Genomic DNA, 21,709 nt, shown 5'->3' with positions numbered 1-21,709 from the left:
ATCACTGTTCTTGTCTTTAGGGTTACAGAAGGTTGGTGAGTTTTTAATGAATTTCTGTGCAATGTCCAGGGTGGAAGCCTTTCCATCATTGATTCTTGCTTAATCCTATAACGTTCTCCAATGCAGTGTACTCCCCTAATAGCTTCTTCATCCTCCTGCTTCATTTTGTCCTCCAGGGGTGACCCAAGCATTGGAACCCAGACCCCACTCAATTATGATTCATTGCCATGTGGGCCTGCTGGATATACAGGAAATCCCTCTCCTCCTCACTGTCCAGTTGTTGTCTGGTTTCCCCATCTTCTGCTCTGAGACAAGAACTGTTGACCTTGCTCTGATTTGGCAGAAACAAGACCAGTAGAAGAGTTCTGGACTATTTCAGATTTCCCTGGCAGGAAAGAGGGAGAAAAGAAACTCTGATAGAAGAAAGTGTAATTGCTATTGTATGGTATTATCTCCATATCCCATAGCAACAAATCTTATTATATTTTTTTCTTATTTAAACCATATTCATGAAGGTTTTATTGTTAACTTGATCCAGATGACTGATCAAAGCATAGTTCATTATTGCCACCTTGCTAAAATATTTTTAAAGGCAGTTTTAATATTACACTTTTATAGCTACATATTGCCATTAAGCTATTGAGTCTATTACTAGTCAATCAAGGATTTTCATTTTGTTTCAAGAGCTCCTTGGATAAACTCTTCAGAAATGTCAAAGAGATGGAGTATATGGCACCTTTTCACAGATGGTGTTCATCAGGGATTTTAGTTAATGGATAAAGTTTCAGTTTTCCATGGTTGACTTTTGGTGCTAACAAAAGTGTTCCAAAGGCCCCTGCTCTTCTAAAGTCTAGGGGATAGTAAGGAAATGAATCCCATAACACCACCAAACCTTTTATTCTTAATGAGGTAAGGAACCAGGGACATGGAATATTTCACGAGTTCCATTCTACTAAAGAATGGAATATATCTTGAAGAAAACCAATTCAATTTTTCCAACAGCTCCAAAACTATACATTTAACCTGCTCTCCCACTCCCAAGAACAGCAACCAAAGACAAATCCACAGTAGGAAGGGTTAAACTGTCCCACGAAGAGTTATATACTCAAGTGACTCATCATAGCGGCTAATGATGTACTTTTCCCTTTCATCTGTTCTAAAGTATTTTATTCATTCCTTCATACATCCATTCATTTATTGGACACACATTTACTTACTACTTATGTATGCACCGGACTCTGTGTAGGTGGTGAGTACAAGGGTGATTCAGACATAGCACTTCCCTCAAGAGAATTTCAACCTAGTGGTTGGAGAAAGCTGAGAAAGCAGGTGATTATGTACCTTTCATTGGCATAAGTGTCATGATGGGAGAGGGTTTGCCTGGAGGTGGGCACAGGGTCCTGGGGAAGGCAGTGGAAGAGCACCTAATCCCTTCGAGGCAGGCTCAGGAAAGGTGTTTCTGAGGTCATGGTGTTGACAATGAAATGGGTATAACTCGGGTGAAGGGAGAGAGGATGAAGAACATGACAGGAACAGGGAATAGAACATCCCAGGGATGGGAACAGGGAGCATCAGAGGTGAGTTTGGGAGGTAGACAGCAAGGAAATGCCCTGCAAGAGCTCTATAAGCCTGGAGAAGCTGGGGCTCTTTTCCTGAGGGCAGTGGGAGTCTCTGAGGAGCTGGATGTTAGGGACTAACAGGGGTCTGATGTCACCCCAGCTCTAGATTGTGTTCAGTGGGAGGCCAGAGTGTGACAAGAGAGCTGTTAGCGGAGTCTTTCGCCCTAGAGAAATAAGGTGGCCCTGGAACAAAGAGGAAGTGGAAAATGAAATCTGATTAGAGATGTCTCAGCAGTCATGACATAATATAGTAAAATGAATATAACACAGTTAGCCAAAGGCAAACGTGTCAGGTCAGCAGTTTGGTAGACACTGAAAAGGAAATAAAAATGGGCTTCAGTGCATTGCTAAGTGAATTCATGAGTTCCCAAGTGTAGTGCTGTGGAAAGCGCTCCCTCTCTCTAACTCCATATTAGTTTTCCTGGGACTCCAGGTACGACTTCCCAGAAGAGCTGCTGTTTGAGGCTTTGGAGTGGGCACCTTGTATAGATGTCAACCACACGACTACAGGGATATGAACCATTATACGTGGAGTCACCTGCTCAGTGTACAAATGCTATCCTTGTTACAAATTTCTGCAGTTTTTCTTCTATCTTCAAGGAGTGATATTCATGGCTTCTCATCCTTGCAGACTATTCTTGGTATGTTAGGAAACCAATATAATTGGGTGGGGAGGAGAATAGGTAAAGATGATTTAAAAAAAAATAATAATGTGGGGCGCCTGGGTGGCTCAGTGGGTTGAGCCGCTGCCTTCGGCTCAGGTCATGATCTCAGGGTCCTGGGATCGAGTCGCGTCGGGCTCTCTGCTCAGCGGGGAGCCTGCTTCCTCCTCTCTCTCTCTCTCTGCCTGCCTCTCTGCCTACTTGTGATCTCTCTCTGTCAAATAAATAAATAAATAAATAAAATCTAAAAAAAAAAAAATAATAATAATGTAAGAGAGATCGATTTTTCAATTTGACCATTAAGGAGACTGGATTGGTCAAACTTTTTTTAGAGAAGGGAAAACTAGCACCAGCCTGTAAGACATCGGTCACAGTTTAGGGGATATGTTACAAGCAAGATAAATAAAAATGGTCTAGAGTATCAGGCCAAACTCTCATTATTCATCTCTGTTTCACACTCTTCTCTTCCAATCCAGACTAATCAAAAGAAGCCTCTTCCGCTCACAATTGCTATGTGTACATTTCCCCCAGATCTGGTATTCACATGAACAACATGGTTTATTTATATTTCAGCACCAAATTGGAAAGATGACATCATTCCTTTACAGTCTTTATCCCATGACATGCCTATTCTCCAACACCTCATTTCAGCAGACACATTTAGGACTGCATATAGCATCTTATTTAGCTTGTACATTCTTTTATGGGATACAGTTCAAAGGTAGGGAACTTTAGGCTTGTTGCTGGTAAGAAAATAATCTCATAAAATCACAAGAGCTTCCCCAAAGGATAAGGACATCATGATGTTTACAATAGCAGAGTTATTATTTGTTCATTGAGGCTTCGTCGTTCAGTCTTGGGTGAGCCCCTTCCTTCTTGACCATAGCGGATCTTACAGCTCCCTTCAGGCTCTCCGAGTTCTATTAGAAGAAACAATTTCAGATTTATTAGTTCACGAGTTCAAAAGGACAAACTCCTGACAATACTGGAGTTTTAGGTGTGAACACTGAATTCAGAATCTTTTGCACAAGGGCAGGCTGAATGAGGGGACTCTTGAGTACTTGATCGGCAACAGCTCCCATGACCTGCTCTTTCTCACAAGCCATAACTTGTCCGTTGGGTCTTCCGATGCTTTAAATGGGCAAGAGAAAGATGAAAATGCTATCAGCTGCCAAAGGTTGCTTGGGATTTTTTCTTAAATTGTTAGATGGATCTTTCTCTCTATTTTTATTGTTTTTATCCATATACATGCATTTTTTTATACCCACTGTGGGGACTTTCAAATATTGTACACATTTCACAAAATGGAGTCCATTATGAGACAACCTCTGGCAGATTGAATTGGGATATGAAGTGTTTCTAATACTTAGCAGAACCAAAGCATCTAAAGGAATGCTGTTTGTACCTGATTAGCTCTTTGCCTTTTCTGCTGACAGCATGGCAAAGAGAAAGGGCTTGAGATTGAGAATTGGAAGACCCCAGAAATCTCCATGTTCTGTGGAAAGAGGGAGACTCTGGAGCTGAAATCTCTGCCTTCATTTTCTGCAAGGAGGATAGTAATTATTCCTCCCAGGAAAGTTTTGAAGATAATTTAGATTGTACATGAAACATACATACTACAAGAATGTACTGTTAGGTCCAGAATTATTATCAGAGTATTATTTATGTTACATGATAAAATTTCAACCTGTTGGAGGCTCTTCAGCCTTTGATTTCCAGCTTTCTTGAAGTGCTGATGGCTCACTGTCATCTCATTCCGCCAGTGGGAAGGTTGTAGCAACTCATGAGATGTCCTCAACTCTCAGTGACATTCCCTGGCTAAGAACAAATGTGCAGTTGCCTCTAGGATGGCAGCATCCCTCAGCCTTCTGGCCCTTCTTTCTTTCAGTGGCCTCACTGCAGCAGCATGCACAGTGCGTTTACATCTACTAGGCCCTGTTAGATTCTGGGGAGAGGCAGGTGAAAGAAGCAGCCTCAAGTCGACCAACAGTAGGATAGATAGATCTGAGGTTACATATGATAAGCAGGAGGTGTGCATGTCCTGGCATCAGGGGTGGGATCAGGAAAAGTTTCTTAGAGAAAAGAAATCCTGAATTAACCAGACACAGAAGGGAGAGGTGAGGTATAGTGGTTGGGGGAAGTACCGCAGGCAGAGGAGACAACATGTAAAGAAGGAGAGTTTTCTTACTGTAAACATAGCAAAATTAATAATAATAACAACAGTTTTTGATTTTTATGGTAACATTTGAAGCGATCAGATCTCTTGCTCCTCACGGCGACCCCAAGGAGGAAGGCACCATTACTCCCATTGTATAGTTCAGGAAATTAAAGCTTACAAATAGTTACCCCTCAAAAGATCACGTAACCAGCATAGAGGTAGAGCAGGACTTGAATCCAGACAGTCTTCTCTCCAAATATGCATGTGTAACTCTGCATTTCCTCCTTTTCTGGATACTCTCCACATTGCCTGGCTTTCTGCGCTGGATATTTTTCTCTGTCTTTCCCCCTTGTCTTCAGGCATTTTTCTAGATTCTGTGACCTTGTTCAGTCAACTCATTGCTGGTCTGTTTCTTGCCTTACCTAACAAAACAATAGAATTGTTTGTCCTGGGAATGTAAGCCATGACACCTAGCTGCCTGGTGTGACATAGTGGGACATAAGTGACAATGATCAGCTCTTTCACACCAACTCTGCTCCTTTTGCTCAGTTTCCCTAAAGGGCACCATCAGCTAAATTGTCCACAAAGAGCCCTTTCCCTAGAAGCCATCGGAGTTACAAACCTTCTCCATTGCTACTTTTGCATATGGCAGTTTTTGAATGGATGCCTCTGCTTTGTCTCACAAGACCATTACTTGTCTGTAGTTTTGTGTCTCCACTTGGCTCTGTCCCATCTTCTTTGTCTGGGGCTTCCTTCTCTTGCTTGCTCTAGAGTGTAGGATGTGACTGTCAGCAGTTTGTGATTGCAAGTTTATCTGGATATGTGTGATCGCTTGCTAATGTAAAACAGAGCACCTTTGGGTGTATTTCCATTTTTTCCCCCTTTTAAATCACATGGTGGAGGGGGGGTACATTTATCTCAGGTAGGCTCAAGAACATCATAGCTTCAAGGATGTGACAAAGCCTCTTTTACTAAATGGCATGGTGCATTCTTTATTGAGTTTCAATTTGACTAAAAATGAAAACTTCTGGGTTAGGAACAAAAGGAGCCCTATAGGTGCTATAATTATGCCCTGAATATCTTTGGCTGGTCTTCCAGCTCCTAATGGAGTCTTCTCTGGTTTTTGTTCTCTGCAGACCCAGAATAGAATGAAGCTGATGGCGGACAACTACGATGAGGACCACCACCATTACCACCACCACCACCACCACCACCACCACCGATCTCCTGGGAGGTCGCAGCATTCCAATCACAGGCCCTCTCCCGACCAGGTCAGTTTCATTGCCGCTTACCTCCAGGACCCCTTTTACCCTTTGGATATTTTAAGATAAAATAAATAATCCTCAAGAAATAATAAACAGCATAAAGTGATACGTCCTTTGAACTGAAACTAATAGCTTTGGTATTTATTTCCATCACTCAAGGAGTCTAAATGTTTTCCTTTCTCCTTCCTCTTTAAGGTTTTGTCTGTTCTTGTTTATGTTATGCATTTTCTTTCCTCCCCTCCCTTTTACTTTCATAGATATGAAGTCTATTGCTGGCTCGGTATCTAATGGTGGGTTACTTTGGAATGTGTCTTTCAGAATTTTAAGAGAAAGCACTTTGTTTCCATGAGCTTGGCAACCAGAGAAGCCTTAAGTTTGCTGAGCACTTTCCTAGAACATTCCTTAGTGATGCAAATTAACAGTGGGGTAAAACAACATGAAGCGAAATCAGTTTTGCTTGCATGTTAGCTGGTTAAGTCAAGGGGTCTGGTTTATTTGATTTGGATCCTATCTTCTCTCTTGACTAAATGAAGCAAGTGAAAAGATGGATCAACAAAAACAAAAATCTCCTGTGGTCTTCAATGCTACGTGCTTTCACCCACCAAATATAAAAACTGTTGATAGTATGTAGGATTAAAACTCCTAAAGGTGAACGTCATGGAAATTATGAAATTAAATGCAAACTAGCAAGTTAATACAGTCAATATTAGCAGTATTTCCTCCTTTATTATACTGTGAGCTTCTTGTGTGTGTGATCCTAGTATAACTTATACATTTCAGAGGGATGAGGCCGAAGATAAGGAATAGAATCATCTGGATAAGTGTGAATGCCTTTGTTATATATTTCTGGGTATGTGAGGGAGGAGGGCTTACTGGAATGACCTGTGTGAAGAGAGGTTTAACCGTGGAGGAGGAGGTGCTTTTTGTGCTCCTAAGATGTTTTTCAGATGGCTCTGTTTTCTATGCACCTCATGTCACTAGTATCCCAAAGAAGAAGTTAAGATGGCAAGTCTCCAAGGTGTTCTACCAGGAGTACAACTCCGGGGGAGTCGTTTATATAGTATGCCACACAAGAAGTGCTCCCTGGAGCTCCACAGTGAAGTAGCTCCAACCTGGAGGCCCCCAGCCCCTGACACCCAGCTTTTCCCTGCTCTGTACCCTCAGAGACTCCAACACTGCAGGTGTTCTTCTAGGACATCTAGTTTTCTGAAGCCAGGGGCAGAAAGGCACCAATTCTTGTTATTAGCTCTCAAAATGGTTCTTCATTTGGCGATCAGCAAAGTAGAGATAGATATAAATTTCCTGTCATTATCTTGTCTGCCTGTGGTTCTGCTTTGATTTAGCTTTATTTTTTCAAATCTCATCCCTTGCCATCACCACCTCTCCACACTCACCCATCCTAGTATACCTGGCATCCTACTATCCGAACATCTTCATTCTTGTTCTTGGTCCCTGCCTTTTGGCACACTGCCCTTTGTTCCTTGACCTTCTCACAGGAAGGGTAAATGTGAGGTTTTATTGGTGCTAGAAGGCCACCCTAGGCTTTCCCCTGGAGAGATAGGATCAGAGAGGCAGAATGAAGGATTAGGAGCCCAAATTGGGAAGGGATTTACACAAGGACCTCCTGAGATAACAAATGGATTTGTCTAATCACAGAAACACATATGCTAATATGTCCTGCTAGAAACTGGATACCAGATCAAATTTATCTGCCTGGTAAGTTATATTTCTCACAAAATCTTGTCTCTTGCTACTTTTCCAGAGATCATTATTAAACACAAAATAGAGGTCTTCCTGTTTTGGTTGACCCTCTTATGTTTGTCTACCAACACTAGCAGTTGTCATAGGGCAGAAATCATTGCTCAGGGGAAATGCCCTTCCCAGAAGAGTTAGCCTTGAGAAGTATCTGGCTGAGGTGTGTCATCAGGACCTCTAATATACCTTTGTGATTGCTACTGTTGGGAGGATGGTGATGGTCTTCCAGTTTTACATCCTTCATTCCAGTGACACTCTAAGCAACCTATTGACATAGAGGCAGATAACCTCATCTGAGAAATGAGAAATTCAGGCCCTGGGAGGGGTGGTGGTGGACTGATCTGAGTCCTGCTTCTGGTTATTTGCTCACTCAACTAATACTTGGAGTACATATTCCATGCCAGCCACTACATTGGCCTTGGGAAAGAACATGAAGGACAAGATAGACCCTGGCCTTCAGGGAGTTTGCTGTCTAACCTGAAGACAAAAATTCAAGACTTGTTCAGTTTTTTCCTGGATCATGTCAATCAAAAAATGACATTGAAAAGATGGTTATGACTTAACTAGGGGCCCATGACTTAGGAACTTACTCTACAGTAAAGTTCACTTTGAAAGTGACTTACCATTGGCCAGAAGGATAACTCTCTGGTTTTAAATTGGAGTCAGCAAAGCTATAAGTCTTCCTGGCTACACTCTTTCAATTAGAGAAAATAGAATTGACTAAGAAGACCTGCATGAGTAGGTTGACTCCATTGATTGAAATGGCTGGTCTGGTGACCTTTTTGACTTGGAGTGTCAGGTCTAGGACAACCATACCCTCTGCTATAATCACCAATAGCTCATAAATTGTTATAAAACTAAGTTCCAGAATGTCATAGTCATCGGAAGACTGGAAAATCTTTCCCAGGTGATTACAAATTCTATATATAATTGTGAAAGCATATATTCTAATATGTGTGGGGTGGAGCTACTTCTCAGGAGAAGGTGACAGCCTTATGGTGACAGCATTAAGAGTCTGAAAAATGGATTGATTTGGATGGGATTTAAACTAAATGTCCATAGTGTACCTGTGTTAACTGACTTAAAGGGGAAAGGTCTCTTTCAAGGGATTCCTGATTTCCTTCCCATGAAGGTTCCAGCTCTGACTTTTCCTGTGACCTGATGGTTGACCAGCGAACCCTCTTCTGGAAAAGGGACTACAAAATGTTGCCATTGTCTCTTGAGCTTTATTAAAAGATCAGAACACATGAAAATAAAGAAATGTAAGAAAACCAGTCACTTTGCTACTTTTCCAGAGAAATTCATTTTTCCTTAGTAAATTTGATTTAAGTCTTGCTGGGCCCTTGCAGAGTTAGATTCTTTTTCCATTTCTTCCCTGTCCCTTTCTCCTTTACTATGAGTTTGCTTTCTCCTCAGGAGAAACTGAATCTAAGGGTTATAAGTCTAGACGAGCATTACCCAAAGTAACTCTTGGAACATTAGTCCCAGGAGGAAAGTCTTAAAACAAAGATTCAATGAATAAAGAATTTTGGGGAAATGCTGCATATTATAAGTCAGTCTTAGAGAGTCTTGGTGCAATTAGCAGATCAAAGGATCTAAAATAGTCATATAAGAAAGAAAGCTCTCCAGTTTTACTTAATCCAGCATTTCCCAGACTTATTTGATCATAGAACCTTTTTTTTTCTTTTCTTTTCTAGAAACATCTGTGCTCTGAGAAATACTGTTCTCAGAGTATCAGGTGAAGAAAGAGACTACCTGGTTTAAAACATAGCTAATCCAGTTTCCAGCAGTGTTTTTCATCAGAAGGTGGAGTGTTGAGGCAATTTCTGCTACGCTCTGCATAGCAGAAAATGAGATTGCCTCTTTCATTTATTTCTTAGGATACCATTTTGAAGACTATAATGTCTGAGGATGAGTCATCCCACCAAAAACCCAGTGGATCTGAACTAAGGAAACCATTAAGAGAGTGAGGACACAGGAAAGTAAGGATAATTGTAAATACATAGACCCTCAGAAGTTGAAAATGAGTATGATGAGGGGAAGGGACAATCTGGAGAACACATAAGAGAAGCCAGTGGGATGTGGCAGTCCAACAGTCTAGACTCTTACCTGAGAAAGGAGCAGATGTGATACTTGGAGGCCTATGATCCCATTATGGCCATAGCCATACCAATGTCCAAGTAGATCATTCAGACAAATCCTTGTAATAATACTTTTGGAAATTTTTCAAACCAGGAGGTGGGCACAGATATTTCCAGGGGGAGACAACAAACAATTCCCATGACACTAGCTACTGATAAGCTGCTTTGAGGAATAACAAAGACCAGAGAATAAATGGAACATGCTGGAACCACACTCGTAATTTTATTTTCAGTTAAGTGACCAAGATTGATTTTAGAAAAGCTAAGTGGAAACTCAACTTCTCCTAAATGCCCTCTGTACTTGTTACCGATGTCTGTTATTTTGTCAAGGGAGCATCTTTCTTTGTCATATCAATTATGCCAAATCTTTTCATTGTTTTCCAGGCATAAAATGATTTTTATAGTCCCTAGAAAAATTGCACTTTATTAATCTCCTAGTGGCTTCCAGGTATGAAGAAAAGCATACCATCAGAGTGAACTCCACACTTCAGCCAACTCAAAATGCCAAGCCTTGTTCGGGCTGCCCTTGGGCGTCCAAGACTGACACTCCTGCGCCTGGGTCTTAGGGTGCGTTTTGGGTCTTAAAGGACCTAGATCTCACTGCTTTTTTGTGAAAAATGTGCTTCCATTTGTTAAAGCATCTGCCACTCTGATTCTAATTTGTAGGGTCCTAACTGGCAAAATCCTAAACATTTTTGTCTGGAAACCTCATATCATGGGCACCTTCCAAGCCCAAAACTTGCATCTCTTCTCTCTTCCTTGTTTTTGAATGGAAGTGCTCACTCACAGCATTGAGAAGCTCAAAGACTTTTAACCACTTTGAAGACTTTCAGATCCTGTTTAAAATTTAAATTTCATACTCCTCTTATAGAAATCCTATTTCTACAGGAGGGCTACAGAGTCCAGGAGCATGGAAGCTTAGTACTTACTAAATTATTATGGGAATAGCTGGTTAAATTTTATACTCCTGTTACATATTGTAAGGCACATTCACACCCATCTGGCTCATAGTAGGCACTCGATAAATGTCCGTTGAAGGAGCTGTTCTCTAAGTACCTTTGGGGAACAGTTTGGGCAGATGGAAGGATCCCCATTGTACATATAAAGAAACTGAATCTCAGAGATGTTGTTAATCATTCAGAAGCACACACCTGAAAATCGACAGACCCAAGATGAGGTCCTGAATCTCCGAGTGCTATACATCGTCAGCAAACCTCTTAGGATGTCAGGATGGATGTATTTACACAACATGTATTAAATATGGTTGCATGGCTATAATACCAACTTTTTCTAGAGTGCACATGTACTGTTCCCTTTCCCATTGAATTATAGTAAGTTTTATCCTATTTTGATGTATTTTCCAAAGTTGAAAAAAAATGTCATCTCCTCAGTTCTCTTTCCATTTCCCCCAACTCTCATGGTCTTTATTTACATTCTTCTGTTATGTGACATTTTCCTTTCATTTCCTCCCATTTCACCTGTTCCTCTTTATTCTTTGATCAATCCTTTATTATATTTCTCACATTTAACTAACTAAATTTGTTTATTTATTTATTTATTTATTTATTTTACTAATGAAGTACTGTATGGTGTTCCCCTTTACTCTTTATTCTTGCTAAACCTGTGCCAGTGAAAATGCAGCTTTCTGCAGTTGCCCCGCTTCCATGGAATTACCAGAGTGAGAGCATGGCACAGAGGGGGAGGGGAAGCGCTCCAGATTACAGAGGGCCCTTAGTAGTGGACTCCCAAGGCCCACTGCCCCTTGCTTACTCACAAAGGAGTCTGTACATACAGGTCCTAGGACAAGCCAGGCTCCCAGATCAAAGCAGAGGACGCCTCTTCTGGGCCAGGGGCTGCTATCAGATCTGCCAGGGCTTGGGGCATACTTTACGGTAGTGACCTGACTGTGGCAGAAGTTGGATTTTCCATTTTGCATCCTTAACTTTAGGGTGACTGCTCTGTTAATCTGTTCCCAGAAACTTGGTTGCCTTAGTCCTAAATATTGCTTACTCCACTTGGCCACTTCCAGAATTGGCCTGCAGATGTAAATAGTGAACTTTGGTTCTTTCTCTATTGCTCCTGGTTGCTGGGTGGTCTTGGCACATGTTGGCTCTCCACTAAGACTGGTTTTTGTATGACTAGACATATTTAGAACACTAAATGGCCACTTTGACTTTCTGCTGAAAATTCCCATTGAATTTTACTTGAGACACATGTCATTTTCCCATAAACCATCAAATGACTTGGTCACTAATGAGCCTAGATGTGGCCTTCTTTTCAAGCTGTGTATATGGGGTAGATACACAGATTGTGTGTTAGGACATTGTGAAATGATCTCAGTGATCCCACTGAGGTTGACCTCCACCTATGCTCTGCTTCACAGAGGCTGCAACCCTTGCTACCTTAGTTTTGAGATTTCTGGTCTCCAAACATCTCCCCTCTTCCCTCTTCTTACAGACGAAAAGACCCTAAGATAGCTCAAGATAAAAATGGGGTTCTTACCTCTTGCCCCTTTACCTCTGTCCATGCTACATACACCTGAGCCTTAGGTACCTGCTCTCAGATAGAATTAGTGAGTGTCCTGCAGAGCCTTTCCATAGGAGGGGAATGTCTAGCTACCCCTACAGTTAGGTCCTCATTGAGGTGGTAGCTAGAGGCTGATGACAACATTTCTAAACCGCAGCTGTTTCTTCGTCCCAGATCTGTGGGGTCAAAGTCCCCTGCTCTTCCCTCTCCACCTCCTCCTTCTTCCAGAGGCCTGCATTTTCCATTTGGTCAGCAAGGAGTTCGTAGAGTCTCACTGTCCACCAGGGGAACGAAGCGGTCACAGCAACCCCTCCCTAGGCCCTGTTACTTCTCAAAAAGCCAACTCCAGGCCCGTGGATTCCCCACTTGCCCACAGCCCCTCTCTGTGAAATGGTAGACGGGGTCTGTGATTGATGCCCTGCTTGCCTTGTACTTTCACCAACAGATTAGCCAAAGTGCAGCCGTTTGAATTCTAACAAACAGACAAGGGGTTTAACTTGCTCCATTGGCCTCCGAAGATGGATTCTGTATATAGAGTTGTTATTCCTAGCTTTTGCTTAGGGAGGAAAAAAAAAAGAATTTATTTTATGTTTTGAGGTTAAATGAATGTGGGATAAATGTATACATAGTGTCCTGTGTGTATATATGTATGTATCGCTATATGTCAGACGAACTGAGGACTTTTCCACATATGGAAGAATTTCGCAAGATCATGTTTAACTGGAAATTTCTCTCCTTAACTTCCCCTGAGTACATGTTTGAATATATATTATATATACATATATATGTGTGTGTGTAAATACATTAAATATGTTTTCATGTTTCCTACATAGAAGAAAAATTAACTACCATGTATCAGAGCTTACTAAAGTGCAGTTACAGAACAAGAGAGAAAAGCACAAATTTTAAGTCCCCTATGACAGTAACCTAATACGAAAAGTTCCACGTCTTCAGTTTTTAATATCAGTTTCCCACCCACGCTAGTATGTCTGAAGCTGGCCTGATTAAGAAGCAATTAGGTTTTTTACTCTGCAAGCCTAATTTCCTGGGCCCACTTCTTAGATGAGGCCTTGGGTTTTGGTTTCGCGTAGGGATGAAGGCTTCAAATTCAAAAACTCATGAAGAAGGCTTCTGTTGGGCTGAAGTTGAGAGATTTCAGAGATTTCAGCTGTCCCCACTGTTGGGCTGGCCTTCTCACAGTTGGAGCCAAAGATATCCTGCGATGCATTTTGAATTAAATTTTGTGAGCCATTTGCCTCTTTCTTTTTTTGAAAAAAGATAATTAGAAATTAAAATTGAGATAGATAATGCATGCAACATTTTATTAGTTTTAGGCATATAATATAATAATTTTATACATGTACATATTGCAAAATGATTAGCAGGATATGTTTAGTTAACATCCACTACCACACAGTTACAAGTTCTTTTCTTGGGATTCCTTGCCTCTTTGCCAATACTCCTTTTGTCACAGGTGAATTGGAAGACGCTGTGTTTAAAACCCAACAGATTTTAAAAAGTAGATGAAATAGAAAGATAGCTCAGATGTCACTTTTTTCTCTATCCTCAAAGACTATTAAAAATCCCTGAAGCTACTAAAACCGGAGGAATGTGCAGTTTCTCACCGTTGGGAAATAAAGGGGGCAGTTTATTTGTTTGCTTGTTTTTAGGAGCAACAGCTCGGGAATGACCCTGCCAGGGCTCTCTGTGTGGCCACAGGTAAAGAAGGACATGAGAACAAATGTCTGAACTGTTGCTCAGGGAGTGTTTAACTCTCCTTCCCCTACCAGCAGTTTCGAGCTCACCCAACCATCACAAGCCACAGGAGGAGAGAGAGGGAGGCGGGGTGACAGCCGCTGGGAAGCTGGCTTTGCAGATGATCAGGTTGTTACCAAAGCTCTTTAATCTGGGTGTGATGTTAATTCCTGACATGTAAGCACATGAGGGCATGTCTGATAAACCCTGCCAGGTAGGGTCTTCATGCATGGGAAAAAGGAGAGGTGCTTAATGCAGCAGGATCCTCCTGGTAGAAAAGGATTTCTGCCTTACAGAGGCTTTGAGCCTGTTGAAGATTTCAGTCTTACTCTATTTTGGGTCAAGTTTTTGTCCCCCGGTTTACTGATTCCTCTTACTTTTAAACCTTGTTTGCAGTATTAGGGTTTCATTAAAAGATTTGTTGCCATATCTTTTGAGTCAACAAGGGTTTTCAGACACAGCCTGTACTCCCCAGCTTGCAGGTGTAACTCATCTTGGCAACACTGGAGGGTTGATTCCTTTTCAACGTGCTGCTTTAATCCAGTCACATTTGTCGAAATGGTAGCACTTCGGCTTCCCCATGGAAAGGGGGTGGCCAACCTTGAAACGTCTGAAAGCAGAGAGATCCATTTTCTGTTGCTAAACACCATTGCCCCTCTTTTTCTTCTGGAACTGATGTCATAAGGATCACGTTTGACTTATGCACACCAGGCAGTTGCAGCACCCTGAAGATAACGGGAGCAGCCCAGGCAAGAGAACAGGAAACATCGTTTAAACACACACAACAATTCTGAAAACTACCTTATGTACACCGTAATGGCTCTTTAAAAATTGGTTCAGCATCTCTCTATGAATGATCTGAATAACCTCTAGCTGGGAACAGCCCAGAGATGCCAAAATGCCTAAGGATGAAATTTTATGCACCTCTTGGGTCCTTTTTACCCTTTCTGCCTTTGGCCTTAGTGCAATGTCAAATAATTTGTTACAATAGTAGCAAACCATCAGATGCTACCAACCGGTGGTATGCCTAGTTTATGTTTGCAACAACTACGCAGTGGTTTAATTTACATTCTCTACTTTAATTCAGTCAGCACCCTATGAAGCATCAGGGTCAGGATATGATCCCGTTTTCTTTTTTGAGGCAGCTGAGGAAATGATGAGTCAAAATGCTAGGGGATTTGTTTGCCCACTAGCCAGAAAATGGCAGAACCAGAGTCATGTTAAAAACACAGTTTTCACTGTATTTAACAAAGCCAAGTGTTAATGACTGATGGATGAGGGAGCAAATATAAAGCCTGTCTCCACCCTCACCCCTTTTTTATGACTATCTGGCAATGGCTCAGCTTTTAACAGATGTTGACTTTGGGCTCTGAAACAATATTGTTGGCCAACCTAGAGCCTTCCAGCATTTCCACCTACAGCTGGGTACCTTGCCTCTTTCAGCTGAGAGATCTGGTGCCATGCACCAAAGACTGGTTTGTCAGAATTACTTTTGCTTGAAGGAAATAGAAAACTACTTTCTTCAAGTTGCCCCACAATGAAGGCCCCCCACAAAATCAAGAAAGTGCCTGAAGATACTTCATTAGATGTGAAGGAGAACCCCCCCCCTCCCCGGCCACACACACCTCTGTAATATTCTCAATGGTTTGGAAAAAGGCCTCAGATGATTGCCCTGCCTCAGGCCCTGTGAGATGAATTTGCTGAGAAGAAACCAACACAGACTGCACGGGCTTCTAGTCTCTACCCCCTCCTTGAGAAACACCCCAGTGTTGTTGTTTTTTTGTTGTTGTTGTTGTTTAAATATGTACATCTCCTGTCGAATTCCCCCTCAGCCAATGACATTCAGCTTTTTGCCAGCCAGGGTTATGCCAGCTGGGGTTAGAAGAATAAACCAGGGAAGTAGCTAATGCAGTGCAAAGGGGGAAGGAGCCATCGTTGGGAGAAATGAGTAAACACAATCTTGGCAACCCTAAGGAACTCTGGACTCCAGGCAGCCTTCTGTCTCAGAGGAGTTGAGTCATTCAGAAAAGCAAGAACTGATCCTGTATACTTACTCATTTGGAAATAATTTGTTAAATTCCCACATCTGAGGCATTGTGAGGCAGTGTGAAGTGAGTAAAGGCTCTGCCTTTTCCCTCAGGGACCATGAAATTCGCTGGGGTGCTGCTGATGTATGCCCACATAAAGGACAGGTACTGTTTGCATGTGAGGTTCTCTTTCTTCCAAGAGCCAGAGAGACCCAGCCTAAGCTGTGCCACCCAACTCCAACAAGGACCTTCAACAGCTCGGAAAGAGGGCCATGCAAAGTCCAAAGTACTTCAGAGATGAGAAAAGCAGAACCAACAAATGCCTTCAGGGTCAACATGAGCTCTTTCTTCTGTGGCTTCAGAGTTCACATGTCAGAAAGGTATACCTTTGTGGTCAGGTAGACTGGAATTTGACCCTGGCTCCACAGCTCCTGGCCAGGTGTCCTTCAGTGAGCTACCTGATCTTTTTTCCTGAGACTTCCCTTTTATATCTGCACAAAGAGCCTCCCAACTCCTGTGTCATGGAGCAGTGGTGAGACCCAGTGAGGAAACACAGAAAGCTATCATACTCTCTAACCCTGCACAGGTGCTAATACCTGCTGGATCATTTCTAGCCCAGGTCAGAAATAAACTAACATTTATATTTCAACAGAGTACAAAGGAAGTATCTGAACTTTCTTCTTTGGGGGGAACTTGTCTGCAGATGGGCCGCAAAGGCTGTAACAATACAGATCATGCAAGAGTTCACAGGCATTCCTGCCCTCATCACCTGAACAGAAACATCCATCCATGGACTAAGCATTACAGTAGGCAGGGGAGGTGAAAAGCAGGGGTGGAAGGTCTCCAGAGGGAAGATTTGGACTTGATCCTGAGAGTAAACTTACTAGTGCCCTGACAAAGCTAGGTGCCCCTGTTTTCCAGATTCATACCCATTTTTTTTTTTTTTTCCTTTGCACGTGTGTTTGTCTTCCTCGACGCTGGCCAAACCTGCAGTTGGAAATGCCAAGAGGAGCTGCTTTGGTTGAACCCAGACACAGGGCACATCATAAATCCCATACCGTCCCCCTTCCAGGATTGTGCAGCCAAAGTTAGGAGTCCTGGAGCTTGATGTTTCCAGAAAGTGTCAGAGCAGGCATGGGCTGAAGTGGGGGTAGGGAGAAGTCTGGTGACTGTTTATTCCAGACGCTGTAATAACCAGGACAATCTCTTTGCATCCCTTCCCCCAAGGAAGCCAGGGTGAACTTTCTGGCAGAGATGGCTAGCTGAATTTTCACAGTGACGGTGGGCTGATTTGAAGGTGATGCTTCCATCATTTCACTCTCATTTTCAGCTAGGACAGGTGTGATGATAAGTTCCCCATTAGGAATCTGGCCTTCCAATTTCAAGAAAAAACTCTGGCTGTGAACTCAAAGAGAAATGCAGGGGTTTTGGAGGTGGGGGGTGGGGACAGCCAGTGATGAGCTGGGGCTAGCCAGCTGACTACAGATAATACTTGAAAATAGAGACCAATTAAAAGTCTGCACTGGGCTGTTTATCATGCCATATTATATTCCTTCCCAGAGCTTATATGTCATATTCCTTCTGAGACCTTCTTTGCTGGGGCTAACAAATGCCCCCCTCCCCACAATAGGAAGTCACCTGTCTTGTCAGTGATGCCTCATCCCTTTGCCCTTAGATCTTGTCATCAGCACAGCCCTGTGAGTGGTCCATCCGGTGAGGAATTTTGTTTTATCTTAGTATTTGGAGAATCCAGCATCTGGGACTGCAGGATTTCCATCAAGGCCTCATATAATCTCTGGAGCTACAGATTCATCCTGAGGTTATTTGATAACTAAGCCTCCCTGCTCTTCAAAATTTGCTGTGTTTTGTGGTCACTGGGCTCTGGGCTTCAGCCCACCTTGGATGTTCCCATCCCCAGATGCTGTGGAAGAAAACACGCAGATGCCTGATGGAGTAGAGGCTTTCTTCCTCCATATTTGGGCAACTCCTGGCATAGCAGTCACTCAAGAAGGACACACAAGGGAGGTAACACCAGACAACATCCAGAAAAGCCGCTGCAAAGTAGATTTAGAAACAGAAAAACAAGGAAATAGACTCTCCCAGACCTGATAGATGCATTTTGAAAGTCCCAAGAATTTCTAAATAACTTGGCATGAAGCTAGGGATCAAGTGACATTTATCTGTTCCGTATTTTTTGGCCCCCAAATTTACATTTCTGTGCAGTAAGATTGCTGAACAAATTAATATTTGCATACAAAGATGTAAGCAATGCAGGAGTCAGACAGCTGTGAACGTTTGGAAATACTTGGAGCTCCCCCTCTGATTAGCTCCTGCATTTTTGTTTTTTATTCCCTAAGCGGACACTCACTTTGACCCAGATCACTTGGTGATTAGGGTCAATTCATGTTTAAGCTTTGAAGATTAGAGAGACCAGAAATGGCCACCACCTCTCTTTCTATTTTCTGTTAAGAACTTTCAACTTTAGAAACAAAAAACTTGAAAAAAATGCATAATATTCCGAGTTCACTAAAGGAATTTATCCACATTTCTGCCATGTTAAATGTTAGCAAAGTTTATATTGGACTGTCATATTTCTTTACTTTATTCACCAGCATACAAGACATCGATCTCAACATCTGGTTTTTAATAACCCTGGACATCTGGGAGCTCCTTTTTATTCCTATGGTGGACGAGGCACAGTAGTGATATTGGCAGTGTATATTTTCAACCTACAACTCCTGTCTGTTTCAATCATAATTAATTACCACTTTTTAATATATTTAATTTGCTAAAAGTCATTTGCATTAGACCACATTTCACTGTTAAGAAAATAGTAGTAGATTTTGGTGGCAGTGGCTTTCCTTTCTTCCTTTCTTCTTCAAAATTTAAAACCCTCTGTGAGTGGATTTGAAACAAACTAAATGTATATATGTTGTTGGGTTTTAGATGCAAAATGAAATAGAGTGCTCTGCATGGAAAGTGATTTTACAGCCATTTAGAAGCGGTCAGCAGGGGCTGTGGGCTGCATTTTAGGGAAAACCTCCTATTTTGTTTTGTGACTTTAGCAAATCATAGCTTCGCTCTGCACCTGGAGTTTTCCTATGGCAGTGACTTTGGGGGTCAAAAACCTTATAATGAAAGCTAGGGCTTCCATCCAGAGAAATATACTACACACATACCCACAACATTCTGCTTTGAATTTCAAGGGATGGCAAGACCTCTGGAAACCCATTTGTGAATGCCCCAGGGTCCCAGGCGGTAGATTTTCCTTCTTCATTAGCATAAAAAGGGGCATTAACTTTGCTTTTCTCCAGGAACTGAGAGGAAGTTTAATGAATATAAAAATACATATTTCTCAAATTATGAAGGGAAAAAAGAAGTTTATTGCCAGGAGCAAGTGCTAGATTCTATAGTGGTTAATAGACACAGATAAGTTATGTATGAAAAGACCCAGCTAAAATGATCAATTGTACTTTATTTTTTGCTAGAATATTCTTATCTAAACTGTTGATGCATATTCACACTGAGTTGTCCAGTTTGTACTCTGTGCAAATCCCTTGGTAGACTCAAATCAGTTGACGATTGTTAACCCTTCGTGGGCCATAGATTCCCTCGTGGCCGTCTGGTAAACTCTGGCTCTCTTCTCAGAATAACATTTTCAAGTGAGCAAAATAAAATATACAGAAATAAAAAGAAGCATGTTACATGAAAACTCACTTCAAAAACCACAGATCTGAATGCTTGAATAGATGAAAATTACCATAGCCTATTGGCAAGGTTCGATTGAACTGTATGAAATTGCTGTTTTTCTAGATCAAACATGGTGAAATACTGGCATTTTTATATGATTCAAACAAATATTACAACAATTTATGCAATGAGAATCCAAACGATGAGAAAATGATCCAAGTTATTTTGTTTCCTGTTCCTGGTTTTCAAAACAAAGAAGCAAATCATGGCAAAACCCAGTTCATTGGGGATTTATTGAAAGACACAGCTCCCAAATTATGCTTGAGATCAGGATGTGAACCACTCAATCTTCAACACTTTGTTTCAATCCTTGCAATAAAAAGTGAGAATTCTTGTTCAGAACAGTACCTTGGGATGGGAGATTTACTTCTGTCTTCAAAGATTCAATTGCTCTGCTTATTGGCCCTTCACTAAGTGAGGAAAGTGGCCAGAGCCATTCTGGAAACATTTTCAACAAGAATTCAGACCAAATAAGTTTCAGTTTATCCATAGTTGAGCACAATTCTAAGTTAAACAGAAACTCTCTTTCTACAAGCATTCTACTGAATCGAAAGTTTTACTTTCTTCTCTTTGAAACTTATTTGATTGCAATCATTCCATGCAAATGTATAATCATTCCATGGCGCGCACATCCTTTTTTATGCTGAGAGCAAAATAGAACCTGACAAATCCAGAAGATCACAGCATGTTTGAGCCTTTGTGAAATAACCAATGTGAATTATTGCATGCCACAGAACTTTGTTTCACCCAAGTAAATGGAGTTTTTTTTTTTTTTTAATTCTTCTTCAGCCTTTATTGATACTCTAAGCTTAAGAGAAATTAAGGGTATTTGATTATTATAATTACTTCTCTGCTTACTAAAAAGGTTTAATCTACTCCTAGGCATATGCAATTCAGACTGCATGCTTTCCAAAAATATAATCATCTGCTAATGTAGACTAATTTTAATCTTCTAATCCAGTCTCGACACAGAGTCAGAGCTGGGCGTGTGGGATGTTTTGTGTGGGGGTTCCCATAGATGCCAAATACAGTTACGGATTTGACAAGTCAGTGATGTGGAACTTAAGTTACTATATATTTTTTTTTCCCTCACTCTTTAAGATTGAAAAACTAAGTGAAGATCAGTGTGCCTTTCCAGTGCATCACGGTGTAACTAACCTTCTCTTCTTTCATTCCGGTGCTCCCCTCCTCTCCTCTCCGTGCACCTCCCTACCCGGGCCGGCCACAGGATGACGAGGAGGGCATATGGGCATAGCCGGGCCTGTAAACCAAAGTTCCAGTTTTGTTTTGAGGGGTGAGAAACCATCTTTTATATCATTTTTCCTTTAAAAATTGCATTCTCGTATTGTATTGTATGTGTGCTCAATTGTGTTCACTGGTGTTTGTGACTGTGCCCCGTGTCTGCTTCTGTGTTCTGTGACCATCCCCCAAGAGTCCCCACCTTCCTACTCCCCCTCCCCGCAACCACATTATTGCTCTGCCGTGTTGGGGCTGGGTTGAGCACGATTCAGATGTTTCTGTGTTATTTAAGATGTAAACTGTGCCTTTGCTAGGATTTATATACACTTTTTAAAGGCATGATTGTGGACTCAGAAATTGTCACAATTCTCCAGTAGCGGTTTTTAGCCAAGAGCTTGCTTTTACCAGATATGCCAGTGTGGTGTGACTCTCATTGTCCTTCTGGTTGTGTCAAATGTTTGGCAAGGAATAAGGAAAATAAACTGTGTATCTTCGTGGAGCTGAAACTATCATCTCTAAGAAGCCCATTTAATGGATTGTACTATCTCTTCTATGGCAAAGTTTTGAAGAAAACACAAGGACCAAGGCATAGTAATGGTGAATAGGTAACTATTTCTTTATATGCATTAGAATAGAAATATCAGTACTGGCAGATTAGTGGTCTTCTATCTGTTGCCTTTTTTTTTTTTTAAGTTGGGTTTCTGTGGAGGTTTGCACTATAAATTTCATGCATTGCGTATTTTTCAGAGGGTTTTGCTCCTTTGAAGGCTGATATTTTACCCATTAAGAACCCACTCTTTATTTCTGTGTTA

The 21,709-nt window shown here is 41.6% G+C and overlaps 1 protein-coding gene across 8 annotated transcripts in view; it reads left to right on the top strand.

Annotated features, from left to right (window-relative positions):
* Positions 1-21,709, top strand: part of ERC2 (ELKS/RAB6-interacting/CAST family member 2) — a 932,553-nt gene that overhangs the window by 740,785 nt on the left and 170,059 nt on the right. For all 8 annotated transcript variants that reach the window (XM_059161221.1, XM_059161225.1, XM_059161223.1 and 5 more), the window contains 2 exons: positions 5,576-5,710; positions 20,887-20,952. In XM_059161221.1, the coding sequence (XP_059017204.1) occupies positions 5,576-5,710; positions 20,887-20,913 (162 nt within the window). In that variant the 3' untranslated portion in view covers positions 20,914-20,952. The remainder of the gene's footprint in view (positions 1-5,575; positions 5,711-20,886; positions 20,953-21,709) is intronic.

The sequence above is a fragment of the Mustela lutreola genome, chromosome 2 (assembly GCF_030435805.1).
Source record: "Mustela lutreola isolate mMusLut2 chromosome 2, mMusLut2.pri, whole genome shotgun sequence".
Taxonomy (NCBI): Eukaryota; Metazoa; Chordata; class Mammalia; order Carnivora; family Mustelidae; genus Mustela; species Mustela lutreola.
Note: the sequence above shows the minus strand (reverse complement) of the source record. Positions and strands in the feature narration are given on the sequence as shown.